General features: G+C 43.4%; 1 protein-coding gene across 1 annotated transcript; it reads right to left on the reverse strand.

The window, feature by feature from the left end:
- Positions 1-1951: 1951 nt before the first annotated feature.
- On the reverse strand, positions 1952-7353 carry LOC310998007 (opsin-5-like; the record flags this gene model as incomplete). Its single annotated transcript, XM_083987891.1, has 6 exons — positions 1952-2422; positions 2534-2757; positions 2836-2940; positions 3946-4045; positions 6111-6316; positions 7215-7353. The coding sequence occupies 6 exons, from the start codon at positions 7351-7353 to the stop codon at positions 1952-1954; spliced, it is 1245 nt and encodes a 414-aa protein (XP_083844017.1).
- Positions 7354-18860: the final 11507 nt, after the last annotated feature.

An 18860-nucleotide genomic window follows, 5' to 3' on the forward strand; every position in this document is an offset into this window, starting at 1 on the left:
TTTGGCCAGCCTGTCACATCTCACCAGCTCAGCTGAAATGAACCAGAGCCACACATCTCAAAGGAGAAAAGTGAATCAAAGGTAAAAACGCACAAACCTCACGTGTCCTTGATGAAAATTCCTCAAAACGCGACTTTTACTAATAACACGCGCTTATACGCAATGATCACCAATTACGCGCAATTACGCACCATTCATAAAGTGAATAATTCACGCCACGCAGCAGCAAACACAGAGTCCTCCAGTTCACGCACGGTTGGTGGTTGCTCTGCTCAAAACCATCATCTCCGTGAGGCAGTGAAGGTGAACTTACCTCAGACGGAACAGTAATCCTCCGGGCGTTAGAAAAAGTTAATTCCCTGCGCAGTTTTCCTTTCACTCTTTCACAGAAAGCCGCTCGGACCAGCGGGTGTGTGTGCGAGCGCGGAGCTGTTCCACCTGGACTTTTACTCCTGCATGATCGGAGCGCTCATTAAAAGTGGAGAACGGGACGGGGCCAGAGTCCCCCCTGTTTGCCCGTCCCACTTCAGGCTCCCAGCGCTTCACCCAGGCAGAAGAAGATCAGTAACCCGGGGCCATCAGGAGAGAGGATGCGAGGATCTGGCTGGCACACTGCAGCGTAGCAGTGCAGACGTCTTAGTGTGCTTGACAGATTTTCTTATTAGGGTAGAAAAACACACACACGCATACTTTAATGGCTTTAAGTAGATGCCCAGGAGGAAGATTTACTTCGCATTGGCACTTGAAGCATCTTTTCCTGTTATATAAGGAAGGGAAACCAATATGGTTCTGTTCATCTGCTCTGCAACTCACTCATCCCATCTTCTTCACTGACAAATAAAACAAGCAAGAGGAGTGAGCGAACTCTCACCACAGCAATCTCTCCTCCTCCACCAAATAAACCAATAAACACCTGTTTGGGAAACAGACACTGAAGTCACATCCACTGTCACCTTAGGGTTTGTGGCTTTAGTTTGCTGCTGCTGTGGTCTGCAGTACTTCTGCACCCCTACAGCCTCCCCTAATACACACATGCACACACTTCCACACAACCACAACCACAATCCTGCTTCAATCTCTGCTGCTCTACCAGCCAGAGCCTGCTGGTTTATGCAGATTGGCACCCAAGCTGCTGCTATTATGCAGCGTGTGGATGGTTATGCTGAAGCTGCCTGCCATTTTGATTTAAAGGTCTTAAGGGCTGCTGTAAAAGGAGCTCATTGTGTGTGCGATTATGGTCTTTGACCAAAGGCAAGAGAGAGGGGGGGGAAAAAGAAAACTCACCTCAGGAACTTTTTTAAAAGATTAAACCTTCATGGCTCAAGTAGATAATTGCCTATTGGTGTTGCCTGAAAAAAAAGGATCAGGTGCTATTTCAGGGTTGCTCATTTTTCTTTCAACAGTGCCATTAGTGCCACTGAAAGCTTGTTAAGAGAGAAAAGTTGGCCTAATTTACCACACCCATGGACTGATGGAGGAGCTTTCACAGTTTTCAGTGAAAATAGAGCGGCCCTGCCTCCAGCCTGCTTTTGGATGACCGCTCTGACGGATGAAGATGAAAAATGACACATTTCTACAGACTGATGGTGCTTTTGAGTTCACAGTCTGGCGTCTCCTGGCCGATGTGGGATATATGGAAGATGCGATGGCATGAGTGCTCTCATGGGCAGCAGAGGAAATGGCAGAAACCTGTGCCATGGCGTCGCATGCCTCAGCTGAGTCAAGCACATCTCAGCATTTCCAGATGTTATTGTGCATCTATTGTCTCGCTACATTGCTGGCTCCACATTTCAGATGGATACACAGGAAATGAAAAGTCTTGTCAACACATGTGAAACAGAAAATAATTTATTAACACAACTTACACATAAAGTTCATTAACATGGGTAAGACCAAAAAATATAAAAAATACTCTCAATCTCCCCTTGTAATTCCGGTATGGAGACAGTCCTCAGAGCCTGTCACACCAGTACTCTGATGTTTCAATGTGTGAGGGCACATCAATGGTGAAGACCCCCTGTGGGTCAGATGGAGGTGTGTGAGGAGGGCTGTTGACCCCTGAGTCACTGTCAGGATTGGTTTGGCTCAGCTGTGCCGCTGCGTATTTTGCCTCCAGCTTCTGTAGATAAAGCGGTTCGGGCGGGGGCGTTCTCTCTGCCTTGGGTTTGATGTTTTTAAAGTGCTGCAGACGCACCACCTCTTTGCGCTCTCGCGTGCATGGCAGCAGCACAGCCACGTCCTGGCGGAATTTGGAGCTCATGCCGAAGTAGATGAGCGGGTTGTAGAAGCTGGCAGACTTGGCAAAGAGACGGGTGATAATGCTGGTTGTGCTTGGCACATGGAAACCCCAGGCTGACCACATAGACACCACTGCATATGGCGACCAGGCCATGATGAAAGCAGTGCAGATTACAATGGAAATCTAGAGAGGAACATGAGGGAACAATTACCAGGAGAGGAATTATGTCTTATTTTTTCTTTTACAATCAAGTATTTCCAACTAAAATCTATTTTTGTTTCTCCAGTCGCTTACCCTTGTGACGTCCCGCTCCACCTTCCTTTGGCGGGCGGTGAGGAAACCGTCAGCTGACATGGCATTAGCGCTCTTCACTGTCTTGATAATGGAGACGTAGGAGAAGAGCATGATCAACACGGGGATGAAAAAGCAAAAGATTAGGATGGAGATGATGTAGGACTTGTAGATGGTGGAGTAGTTGGCCTTGGACCAGTCCACCTCACAGGTGCCATAACCTCGATCTGGGGGAACAGAAGACACAAAAGTCAGATCGGGGCTTGAATTTCTCTCTTCTGTTTGCTCAGTGTTTGGAAACAGACCTGTGTAGCTGCCCCAGCCCAGCACCGGAGCAACAGACCAAAACATCGCTCCAGTCCAAATGCAGATGAGTGACACAGCGATGGTGTTTATGTTGACACAGAAAGCTGCAAAAACACACACAAAAACAAGAAAAGCAACATGAACATAATATGTTCCCATAATCGTGAAAGAGTTGTTTGATTGTGTGCAGTTTAAAAGGGTTAAATGTCCTGACTTTGGCAAACATGGGACAGAAAAAGTGAGAGGCACTTAAAGATCCAGCATTCTTGACTTGTTATGAATGTGACATTCTCTGAACAATGAGCTCTTTTCTTATATTGACAGCCTTTGCAAACATCTGTGACTGAAAAGAACCTCTATTGAGAAGTTCACATAGCTTTGTGTTCAGGGCAAGAAAAAGAAATCAGTCACTCTGCTCTATTTCCAGCAAGCGCTCCCATATCTTATGTCAATATAACATAACTGTAAAAGCAGTACAGTTTGTTAAACATGGCAGCCAACATACAGTGCCTCTGTTGCTGTTGGTTACTGGCTGCATATCTTATATTGCTATATACTATGTACTAGTTCAATCTGATGTTAATCCTAAAAATAAAAAAAACACTCACACTGTTAATTATTTCTGCATGCTGATCAATATCTGCTGCGATTTGCAGTAGTTGCAGCTGCTGTGCGTAATACAGTTAATGATGTATACTAGTGCTCAGCTTAACCGCCAATGTGGGAAAACAGAACAGAAAAACCTACACAGGTTTATATAGGTTTTTCTTTATGAAAAACCACAAACACTGTAAACATTCCTCTCGCACGCTGACAACAGAGGCAGTTGCTCAACCTAATTTCCATATAATTAAGACATTCTTGTTGCACCCAAAATAGAAAATGTCACCTCAAATTAACTTAATGACATGTTGGTGAAATGTAAATGAAATTGCTGGAGACAAGTGGTAGTTATTTCCACAGCTGAGGTCGGTAATAAGGTTTCATTAGCACTGGAAAACACACTTTTGTGTCAGATAAGAGCTGCAGGAATGTGAGTAGGGCAGAAACGCCGGTCTGACGTTTGCTACCCGTTCTCTCTCTGGAGTTCAGCGGGGGTTTGAGTTTACCTTTGTTTGGGTGACATCCCTTGATGTATCTGGTGACGCTGATAACGGTCAAGGTGTTGATGCTGGCAAGGCCGAAGAGCAGCGTGAAGAAGCCATCTACCTGGAAGCAGACAGACAGACAGACAGAGAGGGAGAGGTAGGTTGGTCAATCATGACATGACGTCTTTAAAATGTCTCTGAGTTGTCACTGAAGCCTCAGGGTGGGTATTGATTGTTTCCCTAATTGTCCCAGAACTTTGTCTGTTGAGTTTGTTTTGCTTTGGAGATTATCAGATGGAGACAAGACGGAGAACTCTTCCTGCCTTTTGGCCAAAATGTCCAAGACCCAGGGCATTTCCCTTTTTAAAAACAATCAACATCAGCACTGATAGGCTGCATTACAATGAAAACTCTCACTAAGGTTGAATAGATTTTACTGTGAAATCCACAAAAACCAGTGGGAGAAAAAGTTGAACGACTGCCTAATACAATAAAACCAGGAAGCGTTTTAGCATTCAGTCCATTATTTGGGAAGACAATCTTTTAATACCAGCTCTTCTTAAAAGGAATTATGCCTCTTTGTTTCATTCTGGCTCTGACTGTGCAATACCCAGCTCCCCGCTGTGCCATTTCCAGGTGACTTGGATCTCTTAAGGTCCTCACTGATTACTTTCCTGATCTTCCTTAGTCCTAATCCTATTACTGTCACTCATCACGTTTTTTCACCCTCACATTTGGCAGATTACTCGACCTCCAATGTCTAGACACATATGATTTAAACCCAGCGCTTGTCTCTTGAACATTTTCTGTTGTTTCAAAAGAATTCGGGACCAGGTGCAAACAGACGAAATCATCGTGATTACATCCTCATGGCTCATGTTGACGAAGAGTGTTTCATCTCTGGTTTGGCTCACAAGAAAAGATGTTGCAAATTTTGGACAAGTCTCATACAAGTAGTGGTTTCAGATCGGAGCATATTTATACACCCTGTACAGTGGCCTGACTGTTCTTCCTCTGTATTCTCCTTTGCAACATCAAAAGGTATACAGCTCTATCATATTCAATGATATCCTGTCCCATAGGGTGCAAAACACCAGGATCTGGCCCAGCTTGCAACTGTTCATGTCCCATCATGCTCCATGCAGTAATCTGCTAATGCTTCTCACATGCCTGTCTCATTCACCTTCCTGTTCCTTCCCTACTCTGTTTCTGTCACTTCTCACTTTTCCCTCTTTTACTTCCCTCCATTTTCTGAGAGGACGGTGAAACGAGGGGGACCCACTGCTATCCCAATATTTCTCCTTCACCTGAAAACCAGAGATTGGATGTCTGAGCGATGAGATCATCTCAGTGACTGCACTGAAGTCTAAAGGTGGCAAAGCTTCATTTACAGTGTCTCCACCGCTCAGGCTTTCGGGTTTCGCTTCTGAGATTTAAAGTGTTTGAGTTACACCAGCTTGTTTTCACATGATTCCTCAGAGAGTTCACTCACTGTGGCGCGGATATCATGGTTTCCACCACAGCTAGCCTTGAGCTAGAAAAATACCCTGGATGAATTCCAAGCTAAAGTATGACAACTATTTCATTTCAAGCTGAGGCTGCAGGAGGAGGAAAACAGAAATGAACAGTAAATCTTAGTCATTACACACAACAGCTCATATTTGAATTTGAAACAAATTGCATGTCTTAATTCAGCAATATAAGAGCAGGTGATTAAATGATGTAACGAATTTCCACCCTGTTGCTCTTATTTGTTTCCTGTTTGGTTGATGACAGGTGCCACGCTGCTGGTTTCTCCCATTTAAAGGTCTCCACAGTGGTAATCTTATTATAGATTTAACCTCCAGCCCACATGGCTTCCAGCATAATCCCTTGCAGATACACATTCACACGCATACTCACTCACATACTGTAAGACTTCCACAGATTCTTTTAATGTACTTCAGTAATTGGGATTGGCCCAAGAGAGCAGATGTGTGTACACATTTTTTTTTTTTTTTTTTTGCAACTCTGCACAGTCATCACTTTCAAACCATATCAAACCAAAAATGACTAGGATTTGACTAAGTATTGATGATGCAAACTGCACCACAATTTAATACTTGGTGCAAAATCTGATAGGATATACAATAGTAAACTAACCAAGTAATGATAAAATATATTTATGGTCTTAGTGCAGCTTTTACCTGGCAGGTCCAGATCCAGGTGATCAAATATCCATCATCCTTGAAGATATTGAATATCTCTAGGATCCCTCTGGAGTAGCCGAATACTGAGATACTGGCATCAGAGATGGCAAGATTTAAAGTGAGGAAGTCTGTTGGCTGTAGTGAGGCCCGTTGTCTGTGCAGGACAAATATCACTAAACTGTTTCCAAACCAGGACAGCCATCCTACAGAGAGACAAACCACATATTAATTCTAATATAAAGGAACAGAGATGCACTGCAATGCAATGCAGCGTTATGTTATGTTAACGCTTAGTTTTCATGAGTCGACAAGTCTATCAGTGTAATTTTGTATAGTGTAGTATAGTGAATATAATACAGCAGGGTTAGTCAACACAGTGGAGTTTATTAGAGGAGACTGCAGCACAGTTCAGCAGAGTGTCTCGTGTTAGAGTCGAGAAGATTAAAATAGTAAAGTAGAGTAGAGGTGAGAGGTACAGGTGAGTGGTAGCGTAGAACAGAGGTGAGAAGTGCGTAGTTACTATTATTAGAGAGTTAACCTCTATCATTGTGTCAACTGCTAAGGTACCGGACAAAACTTCACATATATAACATAAAATATGAATGAAATGTGAAATATATAATAATACAACAGAGAGGAGAATAGAGTAAGCCTTAGATAACAGTGGCAAAAAGCCAAGAGAATCCATTCCCCTTTTCTAACTCTGTCTCTGTTAGACTGATTCCCACGACTGCACTGGGCCGACAGAGAAACAGTGTCTCCATCGCAAACCAAACTGTCTGAGTGAGCAGTGGACTGGTCTTTGGAGACGAGAGCAGCAGCTATTTGTGTTGATAAGACTTAAATAATGTGTGGCTTTTTCTTGCTAGGATTTAAAGGGCTAGGTTGAGCATTTCCCCCCGACAGAATTACATTTTTGAAACCATGAGGATATATGTCATTATTTATTCATCTAAAATGTTTTTCAGCAGAGTAATAGAAATGACCGTGCTATGAGCTATGATAATTCTACTACAAAGCATAGACAATGTATACAAAATAAAACTCTGCAACCCCACAGTACAAGTTGTATTGTACTCTAGTGTATGATGGTTGACTTACCCAACACTAACAAGTAGACTCCGATGACGGTCTCTCCTTGTTCGGACAGGGGAGGTTCTGTGTGCAAAGTGCTGAGGTTATTATTCCTCCATGGAATATTCACCACCTTCAGAGGAAAACCCTTCAACGTTATTTCCATGGCCTGAGTTTCGATGCATGAATCCTTGCTAACGTCTACAGTTGCTCTGCTCTCTTTGCCTTTCAGTAGACACTCAAGTAAGGATGACCGGTCACTTCATTTTAAATCCAGCTTAGACACAGTCACTAATACGTTACCACTCACTGTGCAAGTGATTGCAGCTGTAATCCTATCTATTTCTTAACTACTAAGCAGGTCGAGATTTTGGGTGGAAATCCTCAACAACAGGGAAATGTCAACCTTGTTGTTCATTTAAATTCATTTAAGCCCTATACAACCCATGTCACATGAAAACACCCTAAGGCCCATAAGCAGAGTCCAAAATACAAGGTCTAATTGTTTTGTTAAAGCAGAAGTAGCCAATGGAGTTAGCAGTCCCCGCCCTCGTCCCTACGTCACCACATTCACGTGCATCCCTTGGCTGCACACACACAGCCCCTTTATGCCGTTCTCCTCATTGGATAAAGGTTGTAGGATACAAGGAAAGTTTTCTCCTCGGCTTACAGCAGAGCAGAGTGACTGACAGACCCGTGTTTCAGACCAAACACTCTATGTAAGTAATTGCCGTCGGAAGATATAACTATTTAAGACTTATATTAACACAAATATTCCGCTTACTTCTGCTTTAATCATTTGTGGACAGGATGACTTTCAGCAAAAATTTATTTGTAACATAACATTCTGTGGATCTTAAAATTAACAAAAGCACTGATTGAAAGACCCTTTGCAGCTCAATCATTCACTTGACTGTACACAGACAAAAATAGTGCCGATATAAACAGAAAACCTGTTTTTTACATGTAGGTTTTTCAGCACAAAGACCTTGCAATGTGTTAAATGGTGAAATCTAAATGCATGGGAATTTGGTTTTGTTTCCTCAATGGGCAGAAGCAGACTAACTACGCCTCCCTGTGCCCTCCCCATCTTGCCAAGATAATTGGCTGCTAGATACTGTTTAAGAGTGGAATTGATCTTCTTGTCTGACTCTCTGCAGGAAAGCCACTAAGCGTATTTCCAAAACATCTTTTCAATTCAACACCTCGCCAAGGCTGCATGTTCAAATACATGTCTAATGTCAAGAATCATGTCACAGCACAGCAGCAACAGCTGTGTACTTAACAATTTTATTGAAACCATGGGCAATCATCAAAAATGGCCTGTACATTTCATTGACCTATCTACGACATTCAGTTGATCAAGGTATTCTACTGGAAAACCTTCGCTCAGTGGGTGTAAATGAAGAGTGATTAGGTTTTATGACTCTCAGGCTGAACAGTAGCCACAGACAGTATCAAGTCAAACCCCTTTAGTGTTAGTCCAGGGGTTCCACAAGGGTATATTCATGGTCCTCCTTTATTCACCAAATACATAAACAACATGTCTCTGTGATCCAAAAATGCATACATTTTATTTCTAATCCCTCTTAAAAGCCTGTTTTCAATTCTGGTAAAAAGAAAAAGTACACAGTCCACCCTAACATTATCAAGCCCATATCCAAATCCTTCATGGTTATCAAATTGACTGTTGCCATATTTTGGATGGAGATGCTATCAAGCAAGCATAAGACAATTTTATTACAGTTCACTCTTCTAACTCATCATAACATCTTTGATAATCCTCCATAAAAAAGACAAGGCAGCAGCAGCAGCAGCATTGCATGTTGTTAATGTTTGAGGCTCTATTGGTAACAGTACCTAGGTACTTCTGCTCTGATTACAGCTCAATACAGGACATTTTAACATTAGATCTTGTTCACACTGGAAAAGCTGCGCTCAAATACAAATGAAATTCTCCCAACACATTTTAAAAGTTGTATTGTATTACCAGTCACACCTCTATATACATTTCATAAATGTGAAACTATTCTCTCTGCCTGTGCATTATCTGTGTCTATGCGTAAACCTGATGGATTTTTTTCCACCCAGGTACCTATAGAGAAAAAAGGATCCCAATCTCAATGACTCGACCTGCAGTGGATTTAAACAAAAGTCATGGAAGCTGTTTGCAACAGTGTTGCTGTACTGTATATAGTCTGGCAACAATTTATGTCACCCGAGCCATTCAAAAAAGAAAAAAAAAATCTCTTTGTACTTTGAACATTACTCCTTCATCAGTGACTATGAGCCGGCACCTCCTCTCCAGAGACATGTTCTAGTTTTCACTAATCACTTCCATTTAGAAAAGGTCCTGTGGGTGATGACTCCAGTCCCGACTGCACTTGCTTAAATGTAAAGCTCATTCATCTAAATGTACACTGAGCCCAGAAGTATCATATTAAGTATAATTACGTTAGTGTGACCTAATGCACTGACAAATTCACTGTGCTCTGATGCCAGTGTGAGAGCATCTTGCACTATAACAGCGTCCCCTGTGATTTACACTTGAAGGCTCTGACACAATGAAGGCAAACTCAGTCATGGGAACTACAACAACATATTGATGCAATTTTATTGATTAAAATCCTTTTGTTCTATGCAAGTGTACATTAGCACAACATCCCCCTTCCTCCATCCTTCTTCACAGTGAGCTTTTCTGTGGCAACACACCTACCGAAGGGGTAACCTGAACCGCCCCCCTTCAGTCTGCGTTTAGATCACAGTGTGCACCTTGTTTCTCTCCTCTGGCTGCCACAGAGCAGCTCTGCTGGCCCTCAGGATGTGGAGGGAAGGGCTGCTCCTGATGCCAGATGCCTCAGTGCTTCCGAGTCCTCCTCATCAAGCCCTTTCTTTCAGCCTCTGAAAGCCAGTCCGGAGAGAGAGAGACGAAGCTGAGGGAAAATTGAACCCCTGACCTCAACTGTCACCCGTCCAGCGGCAAACACTGAACCCAGTCATCGCTAACCCCCACCTTCGCCCAGAGACGCCACATAACGCAGGTTCGGCTCAGCAGTGAGCCCTGTGTGTGCAGCCCGGGGTGACACAGAGGTTTTCTGATGCCTCTGTGGTGTGAGTCTTCTTGAAGTCTTGAATAATGGGATAAAAGTTGAGGTAGGCATCATGCAGGAACCTCACAGTACAACCAAGCCTCTACTGGGCGATAGGGTCAGATGTTTAAGTATTCACAGCATGACAAGTCATATTGTTTGTAATGCAAAGTCATGACATTTTTGTTAATGTAAATTTTCATTAATGGTCCTCATACCTACATCCTCTCAGAGAAAGTTAGAAGATAAGACTGTTTTGGCAGCAAGTGAGCAGCGTTTGTCGTGCCATCAGTGTTGATGACAGCTGCTGCTGAGATTACACTGCTAAGCTGAGTGGTCGCAGTCCAAGTAAGAACCTGCATTCAGCAGGTTTGTGGCTGGCCGACTTCAGGAAAAGCAGTCTTACACATCTTTGCGTTAAGAGGGTTGCTCAGCAAAGCGGTGACGTGTACCGCGCACTGTACAATGCTCAGGTGTCAACACATCACAGGAAGACATCAAGATTAGCTTAACTCCTGCTTGTATGCTTTGGCAAGTGTGTGCGTGAAGCTTGGCCATCACAGCGGAGCCACAGTGGGCCACTGTATCATTAGGCTTATGATGATTACACTCTCTCCCTCTCTCTCTCTTTCTCTCTCTGTGTCAAGTGAAGTCTGGGATGTGAGGTTAAAAGCTCACAATTTTCCAAATGGAAAATCACAGACACAGATACTATTATGGAGGTGTGTGTTAAAGGCTACGATCTGTCTGAGGGCAACAAAGCCTCTCTTCACAGAGGACATACACCAGGTCAAGAGACCAATACAGGATCTGCTTAAAAAAAGGTCCACACACTTTCTCTCTCCCTGTCACTGAACGAGAGGCACAGGCACCTCTTGTATGAAGGCTCCACACAGTATGGAGGTAAATGGCTTGCCTGTCATTTTTTGGGTCAAACTGTGCATGATTTTTTTTTTGTAAAGGACGTCTCTCACTGCGTTACATTTTTCTATGCTTCCTTTTAGCCATTGCAGCTATTTAAAGAAAGAAAATCTCAGCCAACTTGGTCTATAGTGTTTACAGGAAATTTTACATGAATGTGAATCTTACCTTTTACATACTGTCTTGAAAATGGCTGGTCGGATTTGACAGCTAACAAGACACCCGTTAACTTTTTGCTCATTTTCACAAATAAGGGAGCTAATTTCAAGGAGCGTCCAGCTGGCCGACAGGTGAACGTGGCATAAGTCCAGTAACGATACTCCATAAACAACCTCTGCCCTTAGACCATGTTCACACCTCCTTCTCAAAGAGTTTGAAACTCTTGGGTCTATCAGTTCACAATAGTGAGAAATTTATTGTTTTTTTTGCCAGAGGGCAACATGTTACTCTTTAAGCTTGATGACAGAGTGTTGCATGTGAGTCCATGGGAAAACTCTACATTCCAGTGATGTCATTTGGATGAGCTGGATATTAGACATGATGTGTCAAGTTAGACCAGGACAATGTGATGTTTACTAGTACAGCTCTTAGATTCGTGAAATGCTCCTCTCAAGTCAAAGTTTTCTGAAATCCCTCATAGAAGCCCACAGCTCAGGCAGCGACTTTACCTCAGGTACAAAGACTGGACTGTTTTCCTCTTCCCTCTTGCACCAAAACAGTTCTGTGCCTCGACAAGGAGAGCCTGCAGCCACATATTGTTGCCTGAATATAATTATTTAAAAGCAAGTGCATGGTGTTACAGAGGTGTAGTTTTCTGTCCAGCTGGGCTTTATGAAATTGCTCACAGGAAAAGAGCACTTTATATTGCTGGTCTTATCTGCAACTATTATATTCAGGAGAAAGAGGCTGCACTGTTGTTTGAAACACTTTTTGGATAATACCTTATAATAAACCCCATAGGAACAGAAGATGAATGGTTCAGTATGCATTTAAAAGCAAGTGAACACAGCCTCTGTGTGGAGCAGTGTGGATTCGTTTTGTGGCTCAAGATCTTTGGCTCTGAACCACATGCAAACATTTATTTGGGCACTGGGTCCACTTTGCAATTTCTCTGCCAGAGTCTGTTTGTTTAAGCAGGTAACTTATGTAAGTAGGTCTCATTTAGAGTCAAATACACGCCTTCCCCCGAAGGGGTCTGTACATCAGTCTTGACACGAGGAGATATTTTGCCAAAATACAGACACGGAAATGTAAAATCCGCAAATAATACGCTACATCCTGTTGGGATGTGGACACAAACGGATGCAGAAAAATGCATATTTTCCAGGGGAAAACTGAAGCACACTCAAACTTTCGCAGGATGGGGCGGTGCGTGGCGCAGTGGTTAAGGCGGCCGCCCCATGTAGAGGCTATAGTCCTCACCGCAGGCGGCCCCGGTTCGAATCCTGCGTTGGGCAGCCCTTTCCTGCATGTCATTCCGCCTCTCTCTGCCTCCCCCTTTCCTGTCTATCTCTACTGATCTATCAAATAAAGGCAAAAATATACTTAAAAAAAAAAACTTTCGCAGGATTTCCAAGGATCTTTAAACTGACGCCCTTTCTCCCTGGCCAACTGTCTGATGTCTGAGAGTCTGTGGCTTTTGCTTCCAGTGGAGCTTACCTGGAGTAGCTGGCAGTCTGTTTGGCACAGTGGGGAGAGTATCGGTAGCTCTTTTCTCCAGTCTTCCTGGTTTGAGTGAGTGGTCTGTGCTCTGACACTGGCCCCTGGATACACTCACCGGGCCTTCTGGGGACTAAAGAGATTAGTGACCTTGCTCTCTGAGGAGCTGCAGCTGCAGGAGCCTGACAAACTGACAACCTATCAAACTGCAGATCTCTTTGGACATCTCAAGGGAAGTCCACCTGTGCCCCAACTCGATGTGTTGTAACACATGGGGGTGTCTCTGTCGATGGCGGAAAGGAGTAAACAAGCTTGAAACTGTCAGTCAGGATCAAAGTCACATCAAACAAGCGTTTCAAATCTCTTTAAAAAAGCGTGTCCCCGTTAACAGCAAAGATGTTACGTGCTGTCCTGACACCCCGTCAGGGTCGGTGATGTGACCCGAGTGTGACAGAGGTTAGTGAGCACCACCATTATCCTCTCCTTCAGCAAAAACTTGTTATCCGTAACATTCTTGCTTCTTCTGATGACCCATGACACATGACTGTTTGGGCCTCATTAAGAAGGAAGAAGACACCTTTCAAACTGACCTGCTGGCTGAATGTGGCCCCTTGAGGCCCCTTGGGGCCCCTTTAAAACCCTTAGTTATCAATTACTGAATTTTAGATGCAGCTCTAAATATTTCAAGGATGTAAACACTAGCCTATACAAATGTGATTTTGTTAAATAGGAAACTACAGCCAGAAGTGGGTTAGCACATAGCTTAGCATCAAAACTGCAAACAGCTATCACTTTTTATGCTACTGTCTACTGGGGCAGCAGCATGTACAACATAAACACAAGGAGACTGGACAAGCTGTTCATAATTATTGGATGGGTGCTTGGGAAAATTCTGGACACACTCAGGACTGTTGTGGAGAGATGAGATTAGAGATTTTATTTTAATCCTGGAGGCAACTCAAGCCAGCTGTTTCCCACTGTTTCCGGACTTTATGCTAAGCTAAGAGAACTTTTTATTTGCTTGCGGGCATCAGAGTGGTATCTTCTCATCTCATCTTACTTAACTTGTACTAATGAATGCACTAATGAAAATCTGGACATGCAGGCCATGGCGCCTTTGTGCTACATCATGGAAAACCCAATATATTTTGTCCCTCTGTATTCTGTATTCCTCTTTATTGATTTCACAAAGCTTACTGATCCCTGTGGAGAAAATAGGCCATTGTAGTGACAGAGACAGATGGAGGAGAGATACAGACCAGTAGAACAAGTAGATTCAAGGTTGTAGCCTACTACTGTTATGTTATAGACATGAAAACAAGCAGGCAAACTTTGTAAGCGGACAAGGTGCATTTCTTGGATGGTATGAACTCTTTTTCATCCCTCCTACAATAGCCTATGTGTTTTCTCATGCTGATACAGTATGTCTAATAATACGGGTCATTTGCATAAGATGCACAGAGCTCCACAGAGAACATGGTGGATGTAGGTGAAGAAGTTTTTTAAAGCCTGTTTTCTCCAATGCAGTTCATGTGTGGGAGTTCAACCTTCTGAGGCCTGGTCTCACTTAAGAAGAGGGGCTTCCCTGACCACCTGGACAACATACCAGACAGTTCGTATAGTGACTCACTCAACCATTCAATGTCCAGCTGCAGAACACCTGGGAAGATCTGGGCTTCCACTTAAAATACCATCCACATTATGCTGTGCTGTATGTTATCAGTTTGTGTGTCTGTCTGTGTGTTTCATAGAGTAGGCTAGCTGAGCCAATAGATCAAACAGCTGCCCCCCACCCCTCCACCCCATCTCAATTTAAACTGTCTAACCAACTCTCATTACTGTCTGGTCTAAAACTCAGTTAAATTTGGCCTGTCCCATTAATCAGGAAAATAACATCATTTAAAAAACACGAGCTGTCATAAATCTGCGTGATGATAGGAGAGGAGACTGAGGTATGATACAATAAATGTACTCATCCTTTGAGGAGCCCAATGACATGTCCCATAAATAACTCCTCTTGATATTACGTCACCGTTAGCAGCTTATTCTCCTCATTTCTCCCAGCCTTGCACACACGAAAGAGTGCTAGCAGCATGCTAACAGCTTGGGCTTGGGTGTCATTGACACCAAGCACTGAAATCAGGCCACGGGTAACATTATCATCCATTTAAAGTCATGTTTTTAGACTCTTAGAAAATATTAACTTTCTTTTAGCTTATCTACCAGCTGCTGATGATATTTGTTAAATGCTTAATAATGAGCTCAAACACTCTTCGTGAAGCCTTCTGCAGGCCCAGGTGATAAAATTCTGTTCACTCGACCCCTGTCACATTGTTTTCAAAATTCTGACTATCTTCATGAGTAAAACCCCCACCTATGACACAAGTGTTCACTCTTTCACCATTTCATTTTAATTGCATGGCTGTGTAATATCATATCAGTTATCAGTAGTGCTGCTGTGTGCATTGCAGAGGTTAATTAATGACACTGTGCTGTAATTATACAGTGATTTGCACAGGATGCTGCAACGGTGCACATTAAAGTTTATAACTCTTGGTGTAGAGCTACCCTATTGTGGCAAGGTGAAGAGGGCCCGGGCGGGGATTGAACCCACACCTCCCGGGTAAGAGTCATGCGTGCTTGCCAGTCACCCAAAGGGACATCCCCTTGGCCAAGTAGCCAGGGCACATGATCAATTGGAGGCATAGTGACAGGAACCTCAACTGTCACATCTCTCCCCCTCTTTTCACAAGCACGTCCTCGTGCTTCCGCGCAGGCTGCCACACATTAGGAATCCATGGACCCACCACTAGTACTACATGGATCCTGCCAACAACGCCAGAATGTGGCAAGGTGAAGAGGGCCCGGGCGGGGATTGAACCCACACCTCCCGGGTAAGAGTCATGCGCGCTTGCCAGTCACCCAAAGGGACATCCCCTTGGCCAAGTAGCCAGGGCACATGATCAATTGGAGGCATAGTGACAGGAACCTCAACTGTCACACTATGATATCTCAAAATTCACCATCTGAAGCATCTAATAATCACTGCAGTCACTTACTGGCTCAGGTTTTCTTCCTGCTCCATATAGCTTTTCAAAAATATCTGACGCAGCTTTTCCCGTGGCTGCGTACCCATCCTTGGTCACATCAACAATATGCATATGTGGCAAGGTGAAGAGGGCCCGGGCGGGGATTGAACCCACATCTCCCAGGTATGAGTCATGCGCGCTTGCCAGTCACCCAAAGGGACATCCCTTTGACCAAGTAGCCAGGGCACATGATCAATTGGAGGCATAGTGACAGGAACCTCAACTGTCACATCTGAATGTGACAGTTGAGGGGCGGGGATTGAACCCACACGTCCCTGGTAATAGTCATGCGCGCTTGCCAGTCACCCAAAGGGACATCCCTTTGGTCAAGTAGCCAGGGCACATGATCAATTGGAAGCATCGTGACAGGACCACCACTGTCACATCTCTCCCCCTCTTTTCACAAGCACGTCCTCGTGCTTCTGCGCAGGCTGCCACACATTAGGAATCCATGGACCCACGCCTAGTGCTACATGGATCCTGCCAACAACGCCAGAATGTGGCAAGGTGAAGAGGGCCCGGGCGGGGATTGAACCCACACGTCCCTGGTAAAAGTCATGCGCGCTTGCCAGTCACCCAAAGGGACATCCCTTTGGCCAAGTAGCCAGGGCACATGATCAATTGGAAGCATCGTGACAGGACCACCACTGTCACACATACTATAGTTTTCATACTAATACATGGTCTGCAGCAAAGTTCAATGTTTCAAAAGTTGATGGATTTCCAAAACAATCCTTAGGGTGACACTCCCATCCCCCCCAGTGGACTCATCATGATCCTGTGCTCTGTTTTTCAGGTCATGTGACAGAGGTCAAGGTCGGCTCCCTAACCAACTGCTCCCAAGCAACAAGTACAGTTTCAGGACCCAGAATACACCACGGTACAACTTAAGCCATTCTGAGTATTACAAATTCATCAAGTATTGCCAGAATGATAAATATGTTTATGAAACTGTTTGTTATAAAAGTCACAGATGTTGACCCCAGAAGAATCTTTTTAATAACTTCAAGCTATACCACAAAATGAAATACCAAGCAAGGATTTACAAAATACCACAAGTTGTGTGATATTTGTGTGTTATGTGGTGAGTAGTGCTGTGAGACCCTGTGAGATGCTGTAGGTCACAGAGAGATAAAAGGAGCTCCAGGCCTGTTCCTGGGCGTGATGCCAAGACACTGTTGTGAAACATCCTGATGACACTAAAGCTCCCAGTAGGCTCATTACAAGGATGTCTTTGATAGATTTGAATATTTCATAAAAATGGAATCTAATGTGTGATCAAAAGCTTCTCAACAAGATAAACAAGGGCATCCACCAGTGATCGCATCTTCTGTCAGAAGTAACACTCAGATTTTTGTTTTTAAGGTTTTGTTGATGTTAATTTCAAGTTAAACAATACACATGTATGATTAAGTTCCCTAAGTCCACTATGTTTTATTCAACTTATTTGCTAAAGGAGGCTTAATGAGTGCATGCCAACATGTTCAGATCTGCAAACCTACGACTCTGCAAACTGCTTCAGTCCTTTCAGGTCGATTGCTAATACCAAGACAGGAATGTGTGTTTTAAATGTGTGCTTAACGCTCTCAATACCTGCCACAACAAATTATATTCAAAATCCCTACATTTAATTGCTTTCATCTTTGTACACATACCTATCCCACTGCACACAAAAGAGTATTTTGATAAAAGCAGCTGTGTGTGTTTTGGGATCCTGGGATTATAGACTTAGAAGGACATCAGCAAGACGATTTTACCAAGAAGAGCTGATTTATTTATTTATTGTCCTTCTGTGCCAAATCAGTCATTTTGGTGTGATCAGGTTTTTTTTGTAGCTTTGTAGCTCTGGGGACAGAAAATAATTTGCTTGGTCCACTAATGTGGTCCTTATTAATGGATATTGACTCAATGACTATCGAATACTGACATGAGGTTGAAACAGAATATTGAGATGCCTTTGATTTTTTATTTCTAGTTTTTAGTGAAATATTGGTATTCAGAGTCCCTACGGGATTAATTCTGATGAATTTTACAATCTTTTGACTTTTCATCTAGTGCTAACATTAGTCCAACATCGGAATTTGTCCAATATTTTTATTCAAGCACAAATCCCTGCAATGACAATTTTACATTAGCTACTCTGTGTTTAGTGATCATTAGTAAATAAACAAGCTGACTACTGCTAAATGTTGGCATTTTAGCACAAATATTACGAGCATGTTCTCACAGTCTGGTCTTTTAGTGCCTTAGATGGACATGGCTATTAAGAGGTGATAATTTAGGAACTGTCCTGTGTGAGTTCACTAAAAGGGTAGCTGAAGGTCATCATCACTGTCAGATAAACACGTTTAGGTACAAAGAGTTATAAGATAATATTTGACTGCCACCACCTTGAGACAAATATATAATATGACTATCAGATCACCTGTTTTTAGTTATTAAGGTATTAAGTTTAATCCTGAACTCTAAGGACAGTGTTGACACAAACCCAGTAGCAAGATACGGGAACAGGCTGGTTGTCTGCACAGTGAACCTGACCGGGGTCAGAGGTGAAGCGTAACCACTACTCCTGTCTTCACATGAATGACCCAAGGGAAGGGCAACAAAGAGATAAAAAGGGGAGGACAAGGGGAGTGGGGAAGCAGAATGACAGACAGAGCATTATTCTTGTGAAAATGCTCAGTCCTCACTGCACTTTCACTTTTCATCAAGTGTTTTGGCTGCACACGAGTTGAAGGAATGCACCGCGGGGCAACCTGCAGCTCACCCTGACAGTGCACCGTTCCCCCACAGAATCATCTCTCCACCCATCCTCACATTTAGTCCACGTCCAGACACGTCCACCTCAGTCCAAATTCAATATGAATCCTAAGCATTATCTGGGGAGAAAATGTACCCATCACTGTTCTCCTCCA

Source organism: Trachurus trachurus, assembly GCF_905171665.1.
Source record: "Trachurus trachurus genome assembly, chromosome: 15".
Taxonomy (NCBI): domain Eukaryota; kingdom Metazoa; phylum Chordata; class Actinopteri; order Carangiformes; family Carangidae; genus Trachurus; species Trachurus trachurus.